Here is a 25,880-nt window from a genome sequence, read left to right as displayed (position 1 = left end):
AGTGAGCTTTCTCTCTAGGTGAAAGAAGACTGCAGGTCCAGAAGATCGTGTGTTATTGTCATGGTGCAACCCACTATGGTAATGCAACCAAACTCCTTTCCAAGGGCTCCTCATATCCTGTGTGACCATAACATGGGTCCAGCAGGTTGCTGAGACTCTCATAGAAAGTCCCCTGTAGTCTCCCAGCAGAAGAATCAGCCTAAGTGAAAACAAGCAAACGAAGAGAACGCTAATACCCACAATGGCAAAATGGCATTACTTGATTGCAGAGCCCTCTTAGGCTCTGAGACTACTTAAAAGATCTCCCTAGTCATCACTAGGCAGAGTGGTAAGGCTGTTTTCTTCTTGGGTCCCTCCTGGATGAAGAGCCTTGAAGCTAAGTTCTTGAACATCACTCCTACAAAAGATGTGGGGATGGCAGGCTCTGATGCATTGAAATGAAAGGTGAGGGGTAAAAGACCAACTAATTTGTATTCAATTTTAGATTTCATAAATAGCTCTGTTCCTTCAGTAAGGCACAGATTCCAGTCCTGTGTGAAACTAAACGAGGAGCCCAGCCTTCACAAACACATCTTCCAATAAAGTAAAGGGGTGATTCAGGATTTAGGTGAGAAAGTGACACTGTGGTGGTTTTTTGCCCATACAGAGAGCCTAGGACAAGTATGCTTATCTTTTAGGCACTCAGTTGAGTACCATAAATTAGGTGGGATGGATCTCAATGACAGAAATGACTTAATGATCTCCTCTACTTCTCTTTTGCTGTGTTCTGGCAAGTGGCGCAGACCAGCATACTGGCAGGATGCTTGCACACACCCACTGTTCAGCAGGCTGCAGCCTAGGAGTAATGGCTAAATTGACTTGCTCAAGATAATTTCAGATCTGTTGCTTTTCAAGATGACTGCTGACCTTAGATGCTTCTTACAAAACTGAAAAAAAATGTGATCAACTTTTCGCTTTTTCTAGGACTTGGTTATGGTCCTGAGACAGAGAACCATGAAACCTGATTGCAAACTGCATGTATACAGAGATATATCTAACACTGTAGTACCTGCAATGTCGCTGTGATTCCTCTCTGTAGTTAGCTGGTTCCTCAGACTCTAACAAGTCTGGATTCTTTGCATATTCACAATCATAACATTAGCAGTTTCAGTTTCCTCACAACATTTGGTATTGAATTCTTCATAATGACTTAAATTCTCTAACTATTCTAACAGTTTGGCACAGTTACTGACCACTGGGCTTTTTATTGTTGAGGAATTTCACAATTATGTAATTAAAACAAGAGTGTTTGGATGGCAGCACAAGAAACTCTGAGCCCCTGAGCTATGATTTTGGATTTTAAACCAGTTGGAGCTTGTGCTCAGAGCTGTGACAGCAATAGATTTGTAAAAACAATACAGGAACAAGGTTTCACTAGATTATTGTTAATAATACAGTCTGCTAGCATATATTTTAAGCATGTAGGTAGGTCCAAAGAAAAATTCCTAGACAAGTTCCTGTGCTTTGCTGAACCTTGGGATCTGGGCAAAGGGCTGAAGGAAAGCATTCACTACCACACAAGGAAGTTCCCCTGGCACTTGGGGAAGAAGTTTAAGGGGAAGGACACACTTGAAGTAGTTTCACTTTATTTACTTTCCCTTGACTCTAAGTGCCAATTTAAGTGACATTGTGGTACGTTTTCTCCTTGTTTTTCAAGTTGTTTTACACTCCTTCAGATCAGGTGGGAGAAAAAAAAGAGAACTCATTGCATGGAGAAATATGTGCAAAAAGTTGCCTAACACACAAAGTCAGTCACCAAAGGAAATATATTTCCCCCTGAATTTTTTAGAGTAGGATTAGTAATCTGAGGTGCCCCAGTACTTCACAGCAGTAAGAATGCTCAGGTAACAGTGTGGTTTCTAACCTGAAGATAAAATACCCAAATGACAAAATATAATACCTGACTACAGCTTTCTATCAATCACATTGTTTCTTGTTATATATAACTCACCTACTTAAGTTTCACATATAAATTACTTCCCTGGGTTACCCAAGGGAACAGTAATAATTTTCCAAAGTATTCACCTGAAGGTTCCTAAGATTATTCAGGCATCTTTTAGACTCTAGAGAGACTAAATATAGCCACATGGAGCTTTCCTTTAAATTCCAGGGCTGGAAGAGTAATTTGTGTTTCAACAGCAGGCAGCAGAGCCATTTTCTTGCTGAAGCTGTGGATCCAAAAATGTTTTAAAAACCTCTGTGACTTCTTCACATGAGAAAAGTGTAAATCAGAGGAAGAGGTTGCAAGTAAGGCCATCTGAAGCAGAGCAAGCAGTACACACAAATCTTATCCCAGCTTTTTGAGCTGGGAGTATTTGGCAAAGGGGAAATTGGGAGGTGCTGGTGGTGGGATCAATCTTCCTGGAGTAGTGCTGGTGCTGTTTGCAGCCAGTGAGTGTTGCCATATCTCACTACTTCTGTGCCCCTGTTCTCACAGGTAGAAGCTGGTAGACCTTAGTTCTGCAGTTTATATGGCAACAATACAAGTTCACGTTTTTCTCTACAGATAGATCACAGAATTTTTGCTGCTTTTACAAAAGGAGGTATAGAGGCAACCTCTAAGAGTCCTGTTCTTAAATCCTACTCCCTAAATTCTGTCTGCCTACTCAGTATAGGCCTTTCATTCATTGCCTCATGTAAGGAGAAGAAGTAATTATTTTGGTCAGCTGCTATCTGTTTTGTAAATGAGGCAAAGGGTGGTTTTCCTTACTCAGTTACAAATATCTTGTACTAGTGCATTTTTCTGTGTGTTTATATTTCTACTCCATCTTTCAGCCAACTTTCTTAAAATATTTTGCAGGTGTTTCTGTGGGAATACTCACAAAGCTGTTCTTCGGTTGACAAAAATCCATCAGCATCTGTACTGGATACTAAGAGAAACTGGGGTGAGGAGTCTTTTAGACATTGATCAATGGGACCAGTGATCTGTTTAAAGCCAAGCAAAATTTAATTGATTTACCACACCAGGCCTTTAGATCTTTGCCAAATGTAATCAAGAAAATTGATAGTGGTACCCCTATTTCCTACAGCTCTGCCAGCCTCAGACTTTAATTATTATAGCAAACTACTGTTTTATTTACTTAAAAAAAAAAAAAATCTGACAAGCTTGGAAGAAAATGATCTGGTTTTGTGACAGACTGCTACACATAGAAATCTTGTGTTACAGTGGCAGGACTTAATCTAGTTGACTGCCCTGGAGAAAGGACTCTAAAGACTGAGTGTGTTTGCAGAGAACCTGTGAACAGAGGGATGGACATCTGCTGGGTAAATCCTCTGTTGTCAGGCTATAGAGCTTTTAAAACACAAGGGAAAATTCACCTGATTTCCTGGAAAAACATTTAGATACCTCTAACTTCTGTTGCCTAAACTACAGTGGCATTCAGTTAGGGGCATGGGACAGTCTATTTTAAAACTCACCACCATGGTATGAGCACTACTAGAAAAAAACCTGCTGCTCCAGTAAATTCAAATGCTGAAGTTAAGTGTTACATTCACCACAATGCTCTCTAAGTTTTTTTTTCTTTTTTGTCTGATTGGCATGTAAATGATATAATTTGCTCTGATGTATTAGTTGTAGGATTAGAAGGCAACTCGAAAGTCCTTTAGCTGATGTTTCAATTAATATATTTTTCAAGTGCACACACTTCCTGCTCTAGAATTTAATGTTTAGGCCATTATAGTCGTCATTATGTGAACCACACTAAATTAGGTCCAGGTTGTGTGTGGTGCTGGATGGCATTGGTGGCATGTTTGGTGAGCACTCTTTGCTCACCAAATGGTGCCACAGGTACTGGATTCTGTGGGGTGGCTGAGATGTTTACACAGCATGGCGTATCTGACACAGCCAATGACCATACCCTTGGCAGTGGGAGAAGATAGCCCTGAGTAGTAAAGCACCAAGGAGTAAATGTCTGAATAAATCCCTTCCTATTGGTTTTTCATTCTCAGGTAGCAATCTCTTTTGAACAGAAGCAATGGATCTGATTCTATCCTCCCACTGGTATTATGCTTTGTGTCTTCTCAGATGTGTCACCTCCTGCAGGAGAAGCATGTGGTGTGCACTCCCTCCCAGTGCCTGACAGCACTGGTCACACTGACAATAAATTATGACAAATTATTTCTTTTCCCTAAGCTCCACTTATCACATGCTTTAGCTAATGATCAAAGGATTTACCTGTTCTTTGGTGTTGTTTCTACTTTTGTTTTTATTTTCCCAGCAGATCTTCAGATTCTTCACCTGATTTCTTCAACTTCGTTTTCAAAATGTTCAAAAATTAGGGCTGAACATTGCAAGGTGCATTGGAAAAGAGCTGACCCAGTCTTATCTGGGGTCTTTGGGCATGGGAACACCTCTGGCTGCAGCATCAGCAGTGGAGGGAGAAACCTGTCTCCAACTACTGTGGTGCAAGAGCCATGTACTTCTCAAACAGTGATTAAACTGTCAAAACAAGGCTTGCCTGGGTTCCAGGAATCTTGTTCTTGGCACTCCATGTGGAAGGACTGTCATTCCTCATCCCGTACCCATGGCGTGAGTAGCCCAGAGCATGGCCAGAGTGCTGTGGGAGTCAGTTCCAGATGGGTTTGTGCAGCCTATTACATGGTGTACACTCATTTTCACTGTCTCTCTGTGCTTGGAAAGAGAGCAGCATTCCTGGCTCTTTTTCCAGGTTTCACAGCCGTTTACATTCATACAAGGTTTTTACCCTGGCTGGTATAATCACAAAGGAAATAGTGCAGTAGCCCCTCAAATTAAGGGAAAAGAGCAAATCAAAACACATCAGTCTTCTGAGCCAGAGTCCCAACAACCACAGGGTTGGGAAAAAATGCCATGCACGTGATTTTTCTGCATGCTAAAATAAAGAGAAGGGAAATGAAAAAATATATCACCATGTCCTTTAAAAATTTGTACCTACAGAGTTGAAGCAACCACAAGTGATGCTGTACAGATGGTTTTTCTCTTGCCAGGGAGAAGTGCAATGAGGCCAGAATCTTTTAATCTGTCATATATATAACTGAAGATTTACAGCTGGAATCAGACTTGAAAATGTAAATGGCTTTTCAATTGCAGAGTCTGGTCCGTCATAAGGGGTTTCATTCAAAGCTTTGTCTGGGTAGAACAACAGCTGTTCTGCCTGTGGTTTTTCTTGCCTTATTTTATTTTTAGAATTTTCTCATATGTAAGATGCCACAAGATGGATGCAGACTGGGAGACCTCATGGTGATGTCTGAAATAAATGAAGTGCTCTCCTTCTCCACAAAGAGGGTTAATTCAGCTAGTGAAAAGTCCTGACCTGGACTTTTGACCACCTTCCCACTCCTAACATGGCTAATCTGGATAAAATGGTATGCAAAGATCCAATCTGCCTTTGAAATTAGTTTTTTTTTTTTTCCATGAAACCACTAGTTGGTGACTGCTGAGAGTCCCCAACTTTTGCATCTTAAAGTTAAAAATTGGGGAAAATCAGTGGTTGGCCATTTAAAAATGCTACTGTTAAAGCAAATTCAAGGATATTTGGAATTGAAGTGTCTCTAGTGTTCAAATTCAACAACTGTCTGTTTTTAGAAACAAAGCTACCTCCATTTTGTATCCCCCTTTTCAGCATGTATACATTTCTGTAGCTTTTTTTAAAATTAAAGCTTGTTTACTAAAGATCCATGTTTCACTTCATAAAGTGCACCTGTTCAAATGTCAATACCAATAAGAATTTAGTATAGAAAGGGAGCTGCATGCCCAAATACTGCTGTGGACGTATTTTCCACTGCACACAGTGTTTTGTTGCTTGGAGACCTACTGTATGTTCTTGCTTTTGTTCTTTCTTCCAAAATTGAGTTTTGTACTTCTAATACAGATGGAAAACTAGAAAATATTCTGTGTTTCAAAACTCGTGTAGATGGAAAAAAACGTGTAGAAAAAACCAACCCACCACCAAAACAAAAGCCTCAACCCAGCTCCCAGAAGACCTGGAGCCACCAGGAATTTTTGTTTGTGCTGGGAAAGTATTACATGACTTCAGGCACTCACTGAATGACATGCCTTTCTTGCAAGTCAGGGATGTGTTCCTTTCACAGCTGAGAATGGGAATTACAAGAACCACGACACTGCCTGTTATGTTGTTTCTGAGAAGAGAGCTCCTCTGTGGTTGATCTTACTAGAAACCACGATGAGGACATCAGGGTTCATTATGCTCCTCAATCATTCTCCATATTTTTTTCTTCTGCTCCCTGAGCTGTCTCTTTCTCTTTTTCTCTGTTCCCCTTCTGTCATCAGCTCTTCTCACTTTACTTTTTTTGTTTCTTATCCCCTACAGTTTCTTTGAAATACAGCAGGAAAGCAGGGTTGCCCCAGTCTGTCAGATGATGAACCAGTGACAAGGCTGTGCCTGTAGGTAAGTTTGCTTCTACAAGCAGATAGGATGGAGCTGTCTGTGTTCAGATATCAGTTTGTGCTGTTCTCACAGGCAATAATCCAGGAACATTATTTGCCTGCTGCAGTGGGATACTGCACTGCCAAGGATGCTTTGTTTGATTTCCACTTCCAGGCTTTTATTTTTACATAAACAACCAAACTGGACAAAAATACATTGTTGCCATTCAGAAAAATAATTCATCATCTGTTTTAAATGAGTGAGGTAATTGAAATGGAATTAAAGAAATGTCATCTTTGCAATATGCCCAGACTTTTGAATGAGAGGAATTCCTAAACAAAATTATTCCAAAGTCACATTTCAGACTTGTAGCTTCCATCAGTGGGACCTCTGGCAGGGCTGGCAGGAGCAGGACTGCAAATATGGGGAATTTGGAAGCAACCCTTAGAGCCTGGAATCACACTGATGCCTGAGCTGTAGATTTGTGCCCTGGTAGGACAAATAGAAAAAGCAGAAGTCTCATGCTAATCTCTGAATTGGAGACTTTAATCTCTTAAAGATCAAGGACCTAAGTATAACCTGAACTTAGATTCCACTCTGGTGTAAACCCAAGAATAAGTGCTTTTAAGCACAGTTATACCGACTGATTTTTCAAATGCTTTATAAAATGTGTTACTGCCTTATAAAAAGCCAGGCACTTGTAACCTACTCTAATTCAGCAGGAAACCACCCTTTATACCCATTTTGTTGCTCTCTGTTCTCTGGCAAGACTAACAAAAAGGAATATGGAAACTTCCACCATTCATCAAGATGCCCAGAGTGTCCTCAGATAATCCCTTGTGGGGCTGGATGGTGGGGTCAGAGCCAGGCTCTGTCATCAGGGCTCCCCAGCTGGTCAAAGGGATGTGTTTGTTCCCAACCACTCCTTACTGTGTCTCAAGATGAATGGCTCCACACTGACCACTGCAATTGCTTGACGGTCCCAGGAGAAATGCTGTTTAAGTTAAAGGACAGCACTGGAACCAGAACAAATGTGTCTAAACTGGACATAATTGCATTCACACTGGTTATTAGAAGAAGATTCCTAATAAAGCTTGTGAACAGCAGCCAAAATGATTAAAGGGACAAAGCAACCCGTAACTATTTTTAAAGTGTAAGTTGGTATGGCTTTGGGAAGATTTGTTGAAGTTGAGCTGCAGAGGAATCAAAGGTCTCAGCAGTCCTTTAACCTTCTTGTTTCTGATAAGGGGGTGTCTTGGTAATTTAATGTCAGGTGTGAACTCGTACCCACACAGGACGTTGCTCTACTCTACTGGTGTTCCTCTGCTGTGATCAGGCTGACCTCTGCTCTCCAAAAGAGCAGCAGAAATGGTTGCCTCCCATATGCAGGGGGATGGGAGAAGGATACCATTCCATTTAATTTAGCACTGAAAAGCCCACTCCCCTAAATAAGGCATCTGAAAAATAATTTGTTCTATGCCAATGTCGGTTTCACTGGAAAAATCACTTCTAAAAATCACCTCCCTGATAAACAAAACCAAAATCTCAAAAACAAGACATCAAAATGAATCACATTCTTGAAAATCTCCTTTTTCTTCTAGTCACAAAATGGGGCTGGCAATACTTACATGCCTCTGGGAAGTTCTCTGGGTAAGAAAATCATCATGGCATGCAAGATCTTCTCCAAAAAGGGCATTATTTGCCTAGTAATTTGCTTTTATTGTTTTGGTCTAAAAAAACCCCAAAACATCTCCACACAAACTTTGTAGTGTTACACTGAGTTTATTTTGAAAACGAAATCAAAGAATGTTTTTTTCATCTCTGAGCCAGATGGGAAGAAAAAACAAACGTATTCTACCATATGAAAGAAAACAGATGAGAACTTTCAAAAAGTTTTTTTAGCCAAGATTTTTTTCCCCCCACTAAACAGCATGGAAAAAATGAGGCGGAGATCGTGAATGAACAAATAGGCTCTGGTTTTAGGAAGGCCTGGTTTCTGGGGAGCAAGGGTTTTGTCTGTAAGGCAGTTTACTATCCCATTTATACATGCCCAAGGTACCTCTGAATGGGGTAAGCACCAAGAATTTCCTCCTCCGGCTCCTACCCAAGCCCTGGGGAGCCCAGGGTGTCCCAGCCTGGGGGAGTGCCAAGCATGGGCAGCTGTCCCACTGCTGGCCTCTCACCTGGGTGAGCCCCGACACCTGCACAGGGCAGCCCCGAGCTTGCTCTGGGGACAGCCAGGTGCTCATGGAGGAGCCAACATCTCTGGGGTGCACAGACACCCACAGAAGTGAGGGAGGAAAACTAAAGCAAGTCTGGAGGCTGGGGCTGGAGCCTTCTTGTTCCTTTTGGATGCTACAGATGTGTGAGCTGCTGTGCTCCTAGGCAAGGAGCCTGCACTGGGGAAAAAGTGGTTTTGTTTTCTCACAGGTGAATCGACTCGGCCATTGTTCCCCTACTCCTTGCAGATCATTTTCTTGCCACAGCCAGTGGCTGCCCTCTGACCAGCTCCTCGCCTTGCCAGTGATCAGACACACTGTTACTTGCTAAAAGCAGAGTAGCTACTTGTCAGGAACAGAAAATTAAAAGAGGAGGTCAGCCATCTGAGAGAGAGACAATTTAAGCCATAATAATGTCTAATGTGGGGACTGATGCGACTTAGTTCAGGACATCCCTCACCTGGAGGCCCATCTGAGGTGTTTGGAGTGTTAGGACAGTAAGCAGCAAAGGGCTTCAGCCCTTCTTAAAGGTCTTGTTCAAATCAGACCTTCAAATTCATGTTCCTAGCCCCTATGTGCTGCAAGGGCAAGGCACTAAACCTGCAATTATGGGATAAGATGGCCGAGTCATGCTCAGAACCAAGAAGGTGTAAGTGAAAACAAAGGCTTTAATGGAAAAAAGCTTAATCACTTTGATTTTTAATACCTATGAATGTTCTGGCTCCACCTCTCTCTGATCTCCATATCCCTCTTAGTTACACACACATGCACAGTTAACAACATTCATTTCCATGTCTCCGCTTAGTGATTCCTTTATTGGAACATTTGCAAGTATTAATTATTGACAACAAAGGAAATGACAGTTGAGACTTACAAGCTCTAATCAGCCGAAGGCATTTCCAAATAAATTAATGAAACAACTCAGAAATGACATTAAGAAATCCAGAACTTAATGTAAATCACAATGACTTTGTACGTTCTCTGCTCTTCCCTCTTTTTCTTCCAACAGTCCCAGTGCTTGCCAGGGTATATGAACTTGCATTTAATTTTATGTGAAACAAGAAGGATGATGAGAATGTGTATGAGAATATGACAAGTTCCAATACTCATGCATAAGAAGGAATGCAAAAACTCAAGCTGGGACAAAATAATTTGCTATCACTTAAGATTTTCCATACAACCTGCAATATTACTCAAACCATACAGAAAGATTTGATGGGGATGTTTTCCCATTAAGGAGTGGCAGGTCTGACTTTCATGACAATTTCTTGGCCCATTCTGGTGTCCTACTTGCGCTCCTGCCAATCTCTCCTTTCTGTGACATGTTCCTGAGCTGTCTTAACACTCTCTTGGACATCTCAGTGATTTCAATCCTTGTTGCCATTGGACATCTCTGTTTCCTTCCTGCAGGAATACTAGGTCAAAAGAGTGGTCTGTCTCGCTCAGGCCATATTTTAAGGATGACTGGACACGTCTGGCATGCAACTGCAGCATCCCTCTTAATCCAGTTCTGTGTAACAACTGCAGTGTTTGATTCAAGTGTGTGAACAGAGGGTGTGAGCCCAGTCACGTCTCATTTCTCAGTGTCCTCAGCTTGTCATTCCTCTGACTGGAGGACACTAGATAACTCTTGGATAATCTGATCTCGTGTATGTACCATCACTGCTGTTGCTGAAGGAAGAGAAGGATGAAATCTGGGCAAAGAAGCAATACAGCTTGAACTTAAACAGAGGTTTCTCTTTCACTTCTTTTGGTGATAGAAGTCTGTGACATCAATCAAAAGCATGAAGAATGTAATTTAATGTGACAGACGCTCGAAACAGGCTCATTTCACCAAGATAAGCTAACATTCAAAACAAAGGTAGCAGTGCTTCCACTTCTGTGTGGTTTTTCAAGACTCCACTCACCAGGGTTTGTGAGGCTCTCTGGGCATGTAAAATACTTGTTTTGTACCTCATTATCCAAAAATAGCAGTTTAACATCATCTCCACAGACAATGTGTAAATATGTATGTAAACACTATAGCATGTGTCTACACACAACTCGTTAGTATGGCATGACAGTGCATGGCAGAATCAAGTTGTATTCAAAACCTTATGAAAAAGCCAAAAGAAAAGGCTCACGAAATCTAGACTGTCTGAAGACAAGCCCCGCCTCCTTGATGGTGACACAGGGTTTCTGCAGCTGTAATACATAGACCTTTCACTTTTAATTAAGTAGATGCAATTTTCATGTTGTTCCTCTCTCATATCTAATTTGAACCCACAGGACAGATTCCCAAATGTAGTATTTGGTGTATTTTGGAAAAAAAAAGATAATTGAAATTTAAAACACTGGAGGGAGTGTGAGATGTAGGGAAACAGCAGTCTTTAACTGGTTGATCTTAGGAGCAATATTTGAAAATCTAAGTAGAAAATCTTGTCTCTTTCCAATAGAGCTGGAGTATTTCAACAAACTTATCTGCATTCAGCCAAGGTAAATGGCAGGTCAGGAGGCAATGGAAAAACAGCTCTCCTTCCCAAGAAGCCAAAACAACTTCCTTCATTGTAAAGCATGTGGCTGTGAGAAGGGTATAAAAACTGGAAATGAATTCCAGGTTTTCTGCTAGTGAATTAGCTCACTAATTTTTTAAATTCCTGATAAGCAATATTGCTGCCTAGACAATGGCTCATGGGACTGTGGAGGAAACTGGCAGGGTTATGATATAATCTCTTTCTGCTTTGCAGCATATTTTATTTTCTACTTTGTTTGGGAGAGAAGTACTGGTCCAAAATAACAGAGAGATCAATTTACAAAGCACTTTGGAGAAGTGCAAGTTTATTAGACTTTTCTGAGTATGGCATGCTTTTCTCACCAAATCTTGGAATCTATCATAAAAACAAATATTTCAGTGTGTGCAGCTTCTTTGTTTCTCTTTTCATAAAGTCTCTCACCTGGGCTTGACCTGCAGTATGTGTGGCACCTACTGGGGTAGAATTCCTTACGAGAAGGGAGAAGGAATGAAAACATTTCAAAATTATTATTAAAAATTGGAGATTTACTTCCATGGAATTTTCTCCTGAGTGGAAGGAATGTAGGTGGAAGGAAGGAAGGAAGGAAGGAAGGAAGGAAGGAAGGAAGGAAGGAAGGAAGGAAGGAAGGAAGGAAGGAAGAGCTTTTATTAAAATAGTCTTTCCATAGTACCCCAATGAAACACTAGCTGTGATCAGAGCTATAATGAGTATCTAGTCCTTAGTCAACTTAATTGTTACACATGCAGACTAGACTGCATACAGTAAGGAAAACACTATCTAAAATCTGCTTTAAAAGTTATTTAACCAGAACAAATCATCTGGGAAAGTAAAAATGTTTCTAACTGGAAAAATATTTCTCTATAGCTGAGCTAGGCCTGACAGCAAACCTTAATGAATTATTAGTACCTTTATTGTTTTCTTTGGCCCCTGTGCACTATATTTGTAAAAAAAGTCAGTAAAAAAGAGAACAATTGTAAAAAGCAAATATTTTGTACAAAAATACAAAGTTTTAAAAGCTCTTAAAAGTATATTCCATATTATTGATAAGAGTTGGACTATATATATATATTTATATAAAATCTATATATTCGTGTATCTGTATAATTTTCCTACATTTGGGATTTTAGCAAATGAAGCAACTGTTTACACAGTTGCTTTATATGTTTTTCTATGTAGGTGACCAACAGTCTTACTCAGATTGATAGAATGTCTTTTCTCAGAAGACACAAGCTGCTTATGGATGTGGTTACTGGTTGGGAAGAAAATCTAAAACAGAATTAGTCCAACAGTATTTCCTGATGCTGAGGGTTGAAAGGCCTTAAATAATTACAGGAGGCTGGAGAAGAGTTACTGCTGAATTCCTTGATGCTTTAAAATCAGTTTTCAGTGCTTGCTTTTTTCTGTTTTCATTTTTTTTTTCAATTTTGGAAGTCAGTGTTGCTCTTTCCCAGGATTTTCTTCTTCTTTATGTAAATTTCCTTAATATGAAGGTATCCATAAAGTCACAGCCTATTACACTCCAAGAACTTGCTCTATAGTATAAGAGAAAACAAGAAAAACAAAGAGAAAAAAATAAATCCTGTAAAAAGCCTGTGAAGATTAAACAAATTTCCAAAAAGAAAACTTACAGAGATCAAGGTACGTAAAAGATTTGAGCAGACTCGTATTCAGATCCTGTAAGTCCTGGAGGATAAATATTTGCAAACCTTGAAGTTTTCTTAAAATAACAAATGTATGTAGGGAAACAAGGGTAAATCATATTGTTACTTAAACTTGGTCTTTCCCTCTGGACATCCAAACAGAATTATACACGCAAAGCTTGTTCAGCACTTAGTTTTGTCTTAGGGGGACTATGGATGGGATGTAATTTTGGCTCTAGTTGACATTTATGTCTGCCTTCACTGAAATTCAACTGACAAGCTTCCAACTGGAGGAGCCAGGCATTCTTGGCAAAACAATGTTTAAACAGGTTGTATGGAGGAGATAACATTTCAGGCAGAGCCCCACCATGAACACAAACACCAGCTTTGACCATGTTCTGTGATGACGGGGCCAGGCTCTAAGCAGCCATGGGAACCACCTGCCCTCTGCTCCTGCAGAAATGCCTGTGTCAACAGAAAGAGATGCCCTGTGGCAAACACCTGGCTGACTGCTGGGCCACACTGGCAGTTTATGAGTCTTTCTCTCCAGCTGCAACAGATGAGATGCTTATGGCCTATGGACCCAGCTTCTCAGTCCCATGGGACATCTTCTGGCAGTGATGGGAATTTTAAGATCTTCTTAGCAGTCACCAAGTGCCTCCTATTGCACAGACTTTCAAAACAAAGTCTTTTTAGTTTTTGGTTCCTGAGCCACCCTAAGGCGGCTTTCCTTGTGTGGCCACTGACCCTATAAAGACAGCTTTCTGTGTGGGTAGGATCTGGAGCATGTGCCAAATCATCATCATCATCATCATCATCATCATCATCATCATCATCATAATTTTGTGCCCAAAATTTTAGGCATGCGTAAAGACTACAGGAAATGGTCAAGATGCTGAGCATGCCATGGCTATTGCCAGCTCCGAGGCTGCTTTTTCCAGGTACAATAAATTCAGCATCTGGATCTGAGTAGAAGTGTTCCACATGTGATTTCCCCTCTTCCTCAACAAGGCACTGCCGTAGCATTTAGCCAAGATCTCACCTCCAGCTGTGGGACATTTACTATGGGCAAGATGAAATAATCAAATCAAGGGCCTTGCTTACCTTTGTCCATGTCTTTTTCACAAATGAAATTGTGAACATCTTCACAGTAGAAGTCATTCCAGAGCCCACCATAGATCAACCCAGCGCAGTCTTCCCCTAGCTCGTGTCCATGACTCCAGTTATCAGGCTGCCCAAATTTCCAGTTTCTTTCCACAAAAAAGCAAGAGATATGATTGCACAACACAGCACACATGGCAGGTTTTCACCACAAGAAATTAACGAAAACATCATGAGATCTGTTCTGAACGGGAAATACACATTGAAACAAACAATACATGACTCTTGCTGAAAATGGAAAACAGATGTATTACAGAGAAGGGAATCTATTTGGCCTCAGGCTGCCAAAACTCAGAGACCTAAATTTAGACCAATGAACTTTATTTTAGTTTCTGAGTGTACATCATGCACACACACTGGGAGTGCTCCATGCTCCATGTGCATTGCTCCAAGCCTGCAAAACCTGCACACCGCACTCCTGCTGGCAGATGGGACTGAGAAGAACCCACGGGCTCAGAGGTACTGCCAAAATGGCAGCAGCTTGCCCTTGCTCACTGCAAAGGCCTTTTGACTGCACCAAAGGTGGGCATCTTGGGAGGAACAGCAAAGATCCATGTGTTTTAGGGACATGTGCTCAGATGGGAAGGGAATTCTACAGACTTTTAAGAAATGCACATAGTATATTTACACACATCTTTTTAGCTTTGATGGTGAAATTGAACATAGCAAGTAAAAAATCTTGCAGCAAGTGTTTCCTCATCCTGTTTTTGTTTAACAAGTGAGAAATGTTTCCAAACTCAGGACTTAAAAACTCCATTTTCCTGAAGAAACAGGTTGTTGAAGAGAGCTTGTGATTGCTGGCTGCCAGTCCATGCTCAGCTAAAAAACATGCCTGCCTGACAGAGAGCGTCCAATCAGGCACCTGGGAGGACACACAGCTTCCCAGAAGTAACGAAATACTCCAAAAATCTGTAACCAACAGCTCTGAGGTTATGACAGAGCACCTAAAACCATGGGGTAGTGGAAATCTACTAAAAGCAGCACCTTAAGTAGGGTCAGTCACCGTGCTGCCATAAAGAGGAAGAAAGATGAAAACGGGAAAGAAGAAAAAAGGGAAAATATTACGGCTCATTTGAAATGAATCTGACTTTTTCCATGTTTTTCATCTAAATGAACACCAGTGAGATCACAGCTAATCATTTCGTAACATCTGACTGACTGTGTAGCCTGTTTTTCTGAAGCACAGCATGTTCAGTTGTATAAACTCTTTAGTCTACTCCTCAGTATTAAAAATTTGGGTGGTTGCAATCTGTTCCATTTAGGACAAATTAGGTGTAGCCCTAGGATTCCTGGAAAGCTGCCAATTCAGTTGTCAGCTGGACAAAGTATAGACGCCCTCATTTCATGCATTTTCCTTATGTTGAATGCTTTCCACTTGGATTTGGGCTTTATCTAAAGACTGGTCATTTTTTATCAGAGCGAGTACTCTATTTATAGCCAGTTGTAATGCAAATAAGGAAAAGTCAAACCAAAACAGTAAAACTGTACTTTCCATCTCAACTTTGTAATAAAAGTCAGAAGCGAAAGTTTTGGCAAGAAACACTGCACTGCGTAGTTATGTGATTCTTTCATTCAACATTCAGTTTTCTTCCTGGCAAGGAAAGGAATCCTTGTGCATGGAGAAGGAAGAGAGAAAGAACCCCAGCACCTCCAGTAAGAAATCAAATTATTGGCATCTACAACCATCTAGATCCATTAGATAATCTCTAGATGCTGCTTTTAGAAGCGTCAGCAAGAGTGATAGCACTGCTTTTTATTTACGTACGTGTAAACGGGTATGGATCCATCCACCCATCTCCATTCATTTTCCTTCTCTGAATCTGTTAGTCCAATCCAGAAGCTGCCTTTCCCAAAAATCTGCTTTTTTAACCATTGCTGTGAAAGAAAGATCTTAGTCCATAACAAGAACAACAGTCTTTGGAGCCAATAAACTATACTGGTTTCATAAGCCTCTTGTTATTAGAAGAGGGAGGGCCAGAGGGAGGGCCAAATTTTTCTAAGCTGAAGATATGTTGCAGAAGTTGGCCTTGGGATCCCTTGCCCAGACTAGAATCCCTTTCAGTGTTTGCAATGAGGTAGAGAGAGCTAGACATAAAAATTAGGATGACATAAAGTCACAGCTAGTATTTTATAGATAAAAATTGAAAAAAACCCAAAGAGTGAAGAATTGTATCTTGCCATCTCCATTGCCATGTTGAATAGTATTAAAAATAAAGTTAGATTAAATTAAAGTTAATTTTGGGTCATACTAGTCATATAATTTAAAATTAAATGATATTCACTGCTGCAAAAAATACTTTGATAGTACACAAGGATTCCATCCTTAAAACTTCTACAATACTTAGCAGCTTTTCTGACTGCTCTGTCCCCACCACCTTCAGGGTCAGCATCAGTTCTGCTCGCACTACCCTTCTGCACAGGGAGAAGCTGCTGATCAGGCAGAGGGTAGACAAAATTCTAATGAGTCAATCAATGTGTTTACTTCTACTATATGAAATCAAGGTGCTCTCAGGTTCCCACTATCTTGTGGTTTCTACAGGTTAAACAACTTCAAACTCCCTCCTTGAAGAACAGCAAGAGAAGGTAATTACCTGCTCCTCTTTGTCATTGATGATAACCAAGTGCGATTCTTTCTTTTCACAGAATACCTTTGCATCTTGAAAAAAATCTCTTTCAATTGAAAAGTAGTAGCATTTTTCTGTATAGTTCTTCCAATGGGGAGAACAACCTGTGACATGAATTTGTTTTTATGTTAATCCTGTTACTGGTAACTCAATGGAGCAGTAACAGGGCCAGTAACAAATGGAGGAACCCACACCCATCTAGAGCATGCAGGGTGTTGGTGGCTTACCATTAGCCTCGGGCACGGCCGTGGGTTCACTCTTTAGAGCCATTGGCATCCCTGGACCTGGCAGCCCTGGCGGCCCTGGTGGGCCAGGGAGGCCCTTGGGACCAGGCAGCCCAGGGACTCCGGGCAGTCCCGTCAGTCCTCGTGGTCCTGGTAGCCCTGGGCTCCCCACGGTTCCTTGCAGCCCTTGAAATCCTGGTGGGCCTTGAGGCCCCGGTGGACCATCCTTGCCTGGTGGCCCTGGTGGCCCTGGGTCTCCATTTGGTCCAGGCAGACCTGTCTTGCCAGGAGAACCTCTCTGACCTTTGGAACCAGGCGATCCTCTTGAACCTTTCCCTCCTTTTTCTCCTGGTGGCCCGGCTGGCCCAGGTGGGCCCTTCTCGCCTGCAGGTCCCGGTGGTCCAGGCTCTCCTTTCTCTCCTTTTTGTCCTTTTAGGCCAGCAGGGCCAAGAGGACCCTGAGGGCCTCTGTCACCTTTAGGTCCCCTCGGACCAGGAGGGCCTGAAACAATGTAAGCATGCAAAGTGGGGGTATGCACAGACAACAAAACAAAAAAAGCCCACGAGGGGTGGGCTTGTTTAACACATCTCAGACCACTGCCACTGGATATTTAACAACACAGAAACTGGGCTAACAGCTGCTTTCATCAGTGCTTGTAACTGTGCAGCTGCTTCCCAGGTCCTATATACTTTCCTTGTTCTTTCCTTGATCTCCACAAAATACAAGATACAGAAAATACTCTGTATTTTGTATGTGTATGTGTATGACACGCCCAGTCATGTGAACTGGATGGTGACACTGGATGCCCCAGGGGACCAGCCAAGGTCACTGCAAAACTCTGTGCACTAGTCTGTACCAGTTTATGCACTAGTCCTGTGTGTTGGTGGTCATGTTCCCTCACTCTGCCACGCTCCCTTCTCCTTCTAGTTTCATCTCTCTGCTCTTAGACACAGAAACTTTTTCTCCTAATCCTGTTTGTTGCTCTGTCAATAACAGGGTGTCAAAAAGAGAGAAAATGACTGATAGTGAGCAAAAGGCCAACTCTGGGAAAGACCAGAAGTTGCAAATTGGCCAGCTCTAACAAGACAGGGAACAATAACCCACAACAGGAAATGGCAATACTGTGACAGCAATAAACAACAAAACAATTTGGGATTCTGTTCATGGATGAGCAAATCCCTTGTCAATACCTTCCCACCCCCACCACTAATCTACATAATTCAAACTGCTCCAGAGAGAGATTTCCAAGCTGGAATCATTTAGGTCTGGTTGAAATGAGAATGGTTAGGGTTACTGACATGTAATCTTGGCTCTAATGCAGCCTTACTTTATTTGGAGCAATGGATTTATATCTGTGCTTAGAATTTTATACTGGTTCACATCTGATTGGAAATATGAGCGTTCTTTTCATTTGGGATAATATTTGGCTGGGAGAAACCTCCTAAGCATGATGCTATTTATTTCTGGAGAAAATAAAGCATCCCTGGATTAAAAACTAAGCAGAGTAGGATGTCTTCTGGCAAACTAACAACTGGCTTAAAGTGAAATAGCAACTTGTTTTTCAGTAAGGGTGGACCTTTCTGGGAATAGTCCAACATATATTTTTTAGACATTTCCTTCTTACTGAGGATTTGTTTCTTGACGTTCCACACCTTCACTTGCTTATTTTAGAAACTAAATCAAAAGCAGATCCAGTCAGTCAGACAGAATAAAATTTTGCTAAGTCAGAACCTTCTTTCATAACATCCCCATTTTAGCTATGTAAAAAAGGTACAGAAAAATTAGTATGGAAAATTCAAGCTACACTTACATTTCAAAAGTTTAGGATTAGATAACAGGACTCTGTACCACAGAACTAAAGAAGTAATGCAAGCAGGAATTTGGCACACACACATCATTAGGGAAGCTGCATACCTTGTAGGATAGTGAAGTTTTTGATGAGCTGGCCATGTTTGGAATCCACCAGCTTCATTTCTTCCATAATTACTGACAAATTGGCAACTTCAACATCTAACCTTGATCTCATCAAATCCTGTTGCACCTTGAGAGATGCAGAGTCTATGCGAATATTGGCGAGCGTGCTGTTCATGAAAATCAGCTCATCTGAGTGTTTACTTAAGGTGTCCGTGCAAGTTGTCCTGACCTCATTGAGATTGCTCGTCAGTGTCCGTAGGTGATGAGCAGTGTAGCTGATGTTGCTGATGATATTGACTATATCGGTTTCCAAGACCTGGAACCTTTCTTCCAGCTGGCTGAATTTGGCAGCAGTTCTGTTTTCATCTCCTTTATGCTGTTCCTGGAGATCCTTTAGACTTTGTTCGTTGGCTTGGGCAATTGTGGTGATGTTCTCCATCTGCCCACTGAAGGAGCTGAGCTGATTGTTCATGTCTTCAAGTGTATCATTGTTGGCTTTTGCCATTGCTGAGTTGTTGGCAGCCAAAGCCTGTAAATTGTGTACTTTCTCCTTAAGCCAGTCAGTGTCCTTCCGGGCCTGAAGGACAACCTGCTGCAGATTTTGAAAGTCATTCTTCATTCTTAGAATAGCCGAGCTTGTATCTTCCACTGACTTCTGTAAGGCACTGATAAGATTTCTTTGCTGTATTTGAGTCAGGTTTAAGTTGTTCAGGCTCATCATGACCACATTTTGAGAATGCTCTTGGCTTTGCAGGTTTGTTTGTATATTACTTGTGTCTTGTTGAAGATTGTTGATATAGCCAGTATATGCCTGAAGAGTCTTATTGACACTGATGATCATGAAAGAGTTACTATCTAAGGCACTTTTCATCTGGTTCTGTCTATCATCTAATACATTTCCAGACTCTTGCAGCTTCTCCAGTGTCTCTTTGTTTCTGGTAGTTTTCTCTGCAATGTCATGAAGTTGCTGACGAAGAGCCAAAATATCAGATCTGAAGCTCGACAGTTCAGTGTTAGTATTTAAGGCTTTTTGTCCAGCTTGGTCATCTGTTGTACAGCAAAATAAAAAAATGGAAAGGCTTTAGAGTTTTTTTTTAAAACACAGTATAAAACAGCACAGTGTATTTTAAGAACAGTCAGGTTGTCAAACAGTTTAGTAGAGCTTTTATGCTATCTTTTCCAGTAAAGAGAAACCACTAAGCAAAGTTCTGCCTCTAGATAGAGAAAAAAAAAGCAAAGGGGAATTGATGGAGACCTTGTGTCTTGCTAAGGAAAACAAAACAGTGATTCTGTCATCACAAACAGGAAAAAACTGTGGTTAGAAACTGATGAGTATATGCAGTCAAGAATGCTGTGTTCTGAATGAAAACTGAATGGGAAACAGAATTCAAAACATTAAAGAGATATCAGCAAGTATAGGTTTTGAAGTTACAACTGGATTTTGCTGAAAGCTCAGGAGTTTATTTTATCTGTTTATGTTTTTTCTTTCTTTTCATTGCAAGTGGAATACCTTCATTGTGATTTAGTACATATAGTTCCAGTTTTTTAAATCTTGGGTTTAGTTTTAAGTAAGTTCTCATACTTATTTTAAATCAATCTGGGTTAGAGACAAAAGCTTTGCCAGCAGGCTACTTCAGACATGTAAGAATAAGATATATTTCTCGTTTTCTCTCTAATACATTACTATTGCTTTTAATGACATTTATTTTGCCATTATTGTTTCCTCATGTTCTGAGTTTGAGGAAGGCAAAACCTTTGATCTTTGAGGAACATCTCTGCTTGTGCTTACATTGCCCTATAGAATACTTCTGGAAGCTTGTCCAAGTATGATAAAACATTTGAGATTGCACAGCCTATTATCCAGGACATAGAAACCAAGGAAATAAGCAGTCAACACTTGCTTTCAGGACAGACTACCTTGCTTGACCTCAATCAGTTCACTATCCTGCTCACAGTCCATATATTTTTGTCCTCATCTAAGTGTAGCTATATTTATGAATTAGACAGTCTGAAGCCCATAATTTCATATGATGCCAAGAAAGAGCAGTATGGTTTTCATAAATTACAGTGAATACAGCTGTGTATGGTGCTTTTGTCTGGTGTGATTGAATGAGTCATGATGGCAAAAGTCAAATGATGGCTTGTGAGACTTCAGCCTGAAGTGTTTATGGAGTCTTTTGCGGATGGACATTTTCCTGAGCACAGTTCCTCTCCCTGCCACTTCTCTCGCTCCCAGATCATCTCAGCTCCAACTCTATGTTTACCTCTTGGCTATAGTTCATATTATACTGTGTTCCTCACGCAGCTCTGACAACTGCCAGGTCCACATACAGCTAATCCCTAAAGGCCTGTCTTCCATTCACTGCACACTTTTATCCTTCTGGCCCTACAGCACTTCTCTTACTTTCATGTCCCCTACTCAAACTGCTCCAGTGATTTCCTAACTTCCTCCATGGCAAGTCCACTTAAATGGGAACTGATGATCCTGAGTGTCTCCCTGAGCATCCATCCAACAGCGTGTAAAAATGTGTGGGCAGGAAAGAAGCAAAGGTGCTCCAAGTCATGAAAATTTTATCAGCATAATATAATAACCCAAATAGAATCCAAAAGGTTGCATGAGCTTTCGAGTGTAACATTTACGTCTGTAGATGTGTCAGTAAAAGAACGTGTCAGTGAATTACCCAATGTCATTGAACTAAATGCAGTGTGCAAATACTTTAGAAGCCAGCTCCCTTTTGAGAGAAATAAATAAAAATTTATAATCAAGCTGCAAGCAAGGAAGTTTTCCTAGAAATACATGTCTCAATATATGGTTTACAAAACTAGATGAAATTTGTTTCAAGAATCACAAGCATGTATGTATGTGTATATTAATACTTCTACAATAAAAACTCTATGTCTATGTATAGGAAGAAAAGTAAAAATGTACACTTAGAGAGTAGAATCTTCATCCTTGATTTTTTTTACATCTTCCTGAAAATTAAGAACTTTGACAGCACTTGGAAGACTCAAACAGATAACAGTCTTATGTCCTGTATTCCCTGAGATGATCAAGAAACAATTTATGGAAGTAATAGACTTGCCTCAGACATAAGAATTTGGAATATCTGATTATTTGTGTACCTTGTAAAATGGCCTTCAGTTTTGAATCTTAATTGCTAAAACACCATCAGGATGACTGGGTGATAGGTGCTCATTTTATGTAGAATCTTTTGTGCTGTAGAACAGCTTCTGCTATATTTTACATCTCTACCTCAGAGAAGATTCTCTCCTGAGGACAACACTTAAGTGTCTGTTTATTTAAATATAAATGCTTTCAGAGTGACTTCAGTGGGACCATAAATTCTGAAGTATTCTTAAAATGCTCTTCTAACTAGAGCTGATCTGTACTATTTTTAAGCACTTTCCCAAGTACTCAAGAAACTGGAATGGAAGTGCTGTATCTTGTCATAGGCAGAGATTTTTCAGATGATAGGCCTCAATCTGCCAGGAGAACACCCCAGGTCCATAAAACAAAGGTGCTTTGCTTGTGGGTAGATTACCTAATTTCTTCAGATCACTCTCCACTTCTGAGAGCTTTTCTGTGTATCTTCTGTGGGATGTTTCCAGGCCACCTGTCACATTGTCCATTTTTTCTACAACTAGGGGAGAGAGAACAGTGTGTTATGGAAAGAAGAACAGGGAAATGATGAAAAAAGACTAGTAAACAATAAACCCACACCACTACTACCAAACAGTAAAAAAAGAAAACGCCTTGAAATTGCCTTGCTTGCCATTACACTCTGCTGTTGCTCTGTGAAATGTTGGAACGATGAGCTCCTATTTGCTGGTGGACCCAGAATTCTACTTTTTCAGTCTGCCAGCAGTCTCTAAACATTTTTTTTGCCCATGAACAATCTCTCTGCTGAATGAGGAAATCCCTCTTTGTGGTTTTTCCTCACAAAGTCCTTTTCTTCTAATAGTATTTCCATGCTTCAAGCACAGTGCTGTGTGGCAAAGGACAACTGATTGCTAAAGGCTCAGATGTGTAAAAGACTTCCCTTCATTTTGCTATGAGCCATTTCTCCTGAAAAAGAACCTTTTGTTCTTATGCCTTTTCATCATTAAAAGTTGCCACCTGGATAGCTAAGTTAGGACTGAGATAGTAACTACTAAAAGTTTTGGGGAGGTTAAAGATATTGATAATGGTACAGATCACTTGAAATAGTCTTTTTTTGCCTCATTTTGATGTTGCCTCATTAAGATTGAAAGGATGGTCCTTCAGGAAGTGCAGATTTACGACTGATGTGCCCTTTATTTTGTAATGCCAAGTACTTTTCTTGTCACTGAGACACTCGATTATTTAATGAAATTAATATGGGAATGGAAAAAGCAGAGCAACAAATAAACAGCCCGGGGTGGCTTCCAGTGGCAAAAATGTGAAATGCTTGCAAGGTTTGAGGTAGCCTACAGCTTTGATACCAAACTTTGTCTAATAGCCTTTTGCACTCAAGCCACAACCACGGGTAGAAATTGCTTCTCATCATGAGATTATTTAGTCCTTTTGCTACACTGGGAGCAGAATGGGTCTGTCACAACCCTGGGAGAGGCTACACGAGTTATTGTGCCAGCTCCTTCTTTCAAACAGAAGAAAGAAAGTGTTTCCCATGTTTTGAAGTTCTGTAAACCTGTGTAGGGTAGGGGTAGTTATACCTCTTTCTGTCTGCAAAATGATCTGCAGCTAGGAAAAGAGTCTCATAAAAATTGTTGCTATGTAAAGATTTGAGTTTTCATGAAAAGTGAAGGTTAGGGATCTTTTGCTGCTCACCAGCAACCACATGAATGCCAGACCTTTAAAGTGTAGTCCATCAGGTGATCCTACTTTATTAACTTTTGCATTTGTTTTTCTGATTCTAGATACCACAGTTACACAGGAGGCTTTTACTGCTTCCCCAAAACCAACATGAGAAAACCAGACCAAGACTATCTGATGCAACAGCACTGAGGAGCTGCAACAGAGAAAGTCTCAGGGTCTTCAGAAAGACCGTACGCCCTTTGGTGAATTACCTCCCTGCTCCTTTCTAGGCTGCTAACAAGCCAGTAAAACAGAGACTCTACTGTGTGCAGTCAGTCAGTGTGGCTTTCTATATTTGAGATGATGACAGATTGCTTGCTAAAAACCAGACCCAGGCTACAATATTGGCTTTGCTTTTTTCAGAGGGACAGTTGCTCAATACCTTCTGCTTTAGAAAGCATTTTTCTCCCCATTATAGCACTAATTTTTCACTGTTTCTTCTGCCCATTAAAGTTGTCAAAATGCTATATGCCATTTGTCCTAAATGAAGCCAGAATTGATTCTCTGTTTGTCCTGCCCTGCTTGTCTTCCAGGCTGATGCCTAGATCAGCAAAGGTCCTTGAGCTACTTCTGACACTCCAGTGATGCATGTATACACCTGTACATCACATGCAGTGAGAGTGAGGACTTGGCTTTTCCTTCTGGCTCGAGGCAGCTCCTTGCTCACCGTGGTGTTCTCCTTTGTCTACAGATAGTGCCAGGGCATGGCTCACTCTGGGCACTTAGAGGGCCCTTATGAAATAATCTGTATTTAAAAAGCAGGCCTAATTCAAGTGTTTCTGCTGAATCTGTGCCTTGACTAGCAATGTAACATCACCTATGGCTCTTTTAAATTCAGATTTAGTGTAATATTCAACTGTTTTCCCCAATTATGCAACACACTTGGAGTTGGCAAATGAATATATATTATCAGCAATTAAATGAAAATGTAATTTCTTCTTTTTGCTGTCCAAACAAATGCCAGTTTGTACTTAAGATCTGAAGTTTGTAAAACTAAACTATCATATAACGAATACGTTTTCCTGATTGAATGAAATCTAACACTGGAAGCTTGAGTTAAAATATAACCCTGAAGAGTCCAAAGCAAATGAAAACAGCAGTAATCCTGTCAGTAAGTAGTTGTCTGGCAGTTAAATGAGACTGAACAGAAGTAATTATACAACAGCATATGGTATTTTCATTGTTCAAAGTGAAAAAAACCCCAAACCACCCAACTCTAGCAGCAGAAACAGACAAGCTCTCTGCAAACGTGACTGCAGGGTTAGCTCAAGGGCTAAGGTACCATCCCATAGATAAACCGATGCATGTATTTGCTTTATCCCACTGGGCTGTGATCTTTGCCTCCATGGTCAAACAAATAATGGGTTTGGGGAACTTGATCCCTGCCCAAACTCCTTCCCAAAGCAAGTTGTAGCTTATTTGCTTTTCTTGCTATTCCCCTGCAAGTGGAAAGGATAAATTTGGGAGAGAATGAGTAGCAAGAGGCCAATGTTGGGTTTTGTTTTTCTTGATGTCAAAAGCGGTCATACAGACCAATGTCCTGTTATGGGAATGTCTTTCCTTCCCTGGTAGGAGCTCCCACCACCATTTCTGGATGGAGCCTTCAGTGGTAGGTGACCATATGGAACACTCTCAGAAGTGAAAGTCAGCCTCTAGCGAGTGCCCCAGACTTGAACAGCCACTCTCCACCTTCTCCAGAAAAAGGCAAGCAGGCAGATCACCTGTAATACCCTTGACAAAAGGCCACTCTGCTGCTCCCAACAATCTGCCCACTCTTAAAAAGGCAAAGTTGTGTATGTCTTAACTTGCTTTTGGTTAACTTCATCTTAATTCACAGCTTGGTCTCTGCATTGCCATCTCAATTTCTGACAAGATCACAGTGGAAAATGTGGTGAAGACCCTCTAAAGGAAGCCAAAATTTCAAGTAGTTGCTGACCAGAACAGTGAGGACTGTCTGCATCTAAGCCACTATAACAAAATGTGCCATCTCACCAGGATGTGCTGGCCCCAGGTAATGGCAGGCAAGAGAGCTGTGTGTCTCTTGTCTGGGAGACAGATAAAAGAAGTAGATGAAAGTCATGGTGGGCATTACTCAAGAAACTTAAAATAAGGACTGACTAGAGAATAAAAACTACCAGAAATTCAAGCTGCAAGCATTCCCTTACTGGAACAAGTCACAGGAATATCATTCATCTTCAACAGACTAATCTGACACTGGCTGGTGCCAGAAAAATTATAACTTTGTATTTTTCATTTAATTTAATAAAGAATGTGCAAAAATTACAGATTGCTTTATAAGTGTTTTAAACAATAACTTGTCTTCTCAGAGCAGAAGAATACTAAACTT

The 25,880-nt window shown here is 40.8% G+C and overlaps 1 protein-coding gene across 1 annotated transcript in view; it reads right to left on the bottom strand.

Annotated features, from left to right (window-relative positions):
• Positions 1-12,526: 12,526 nt before the first annotated feature.
• The window catches only part of COLEC12 (collectin subfamily member 12), a 92,885-nt gene continuing 79,531 nt past the window's right edge, over positions 12,527-25,880 (bottom strand). Inside the window, exons 4-10 of the mRNA XM_083867186.1 lie at positions 22,242-22,340; positions 18,700-19,746; positions 16,789-17,286; positions 16,529-16,665; positions 15,703-15,812; positions 13,881-14,026; positions 12,527-12,668 (exon numbers count right to left, since the gene is read on the bottom strand). Coding sequence (XP_083723312.1) covers positions 12,649-12,668; positions 13,881-14,026; positions 15,703-15,812; positions 16,529-16,665; positions 16,789-17,286; positions 18,700-19,746; positions 22,242-22,340 — 2,057 coding nt within the window. The 3' untranslated portion in view covers positions 12,527-12,648. The remainder of the gene's footprint in view (positions 12,669-13,880; positions 14,027-15,702; positions 15,813-16,528; positions 16,666-16,788; positions 17,287-18,699; positions 19,747-22,241; positions 22,341-25,880) is intronic.

This window comes from Zosterops lateralis, assembly GCF_965231275.1.
Source record: "Zosterops lateralis genome assembly, chromosome: 1".
Lineage (NCBI taxonomy): Eukaryota > Metazoa > Chordata > Aves > Passeriformes > Zosteropidae > Zosterops > Zosterops lateralis.
Note: the sequence above shows the minus strand (reverse complement) of the source record. Positions and strands in the feature narration are given on the sequence as shown.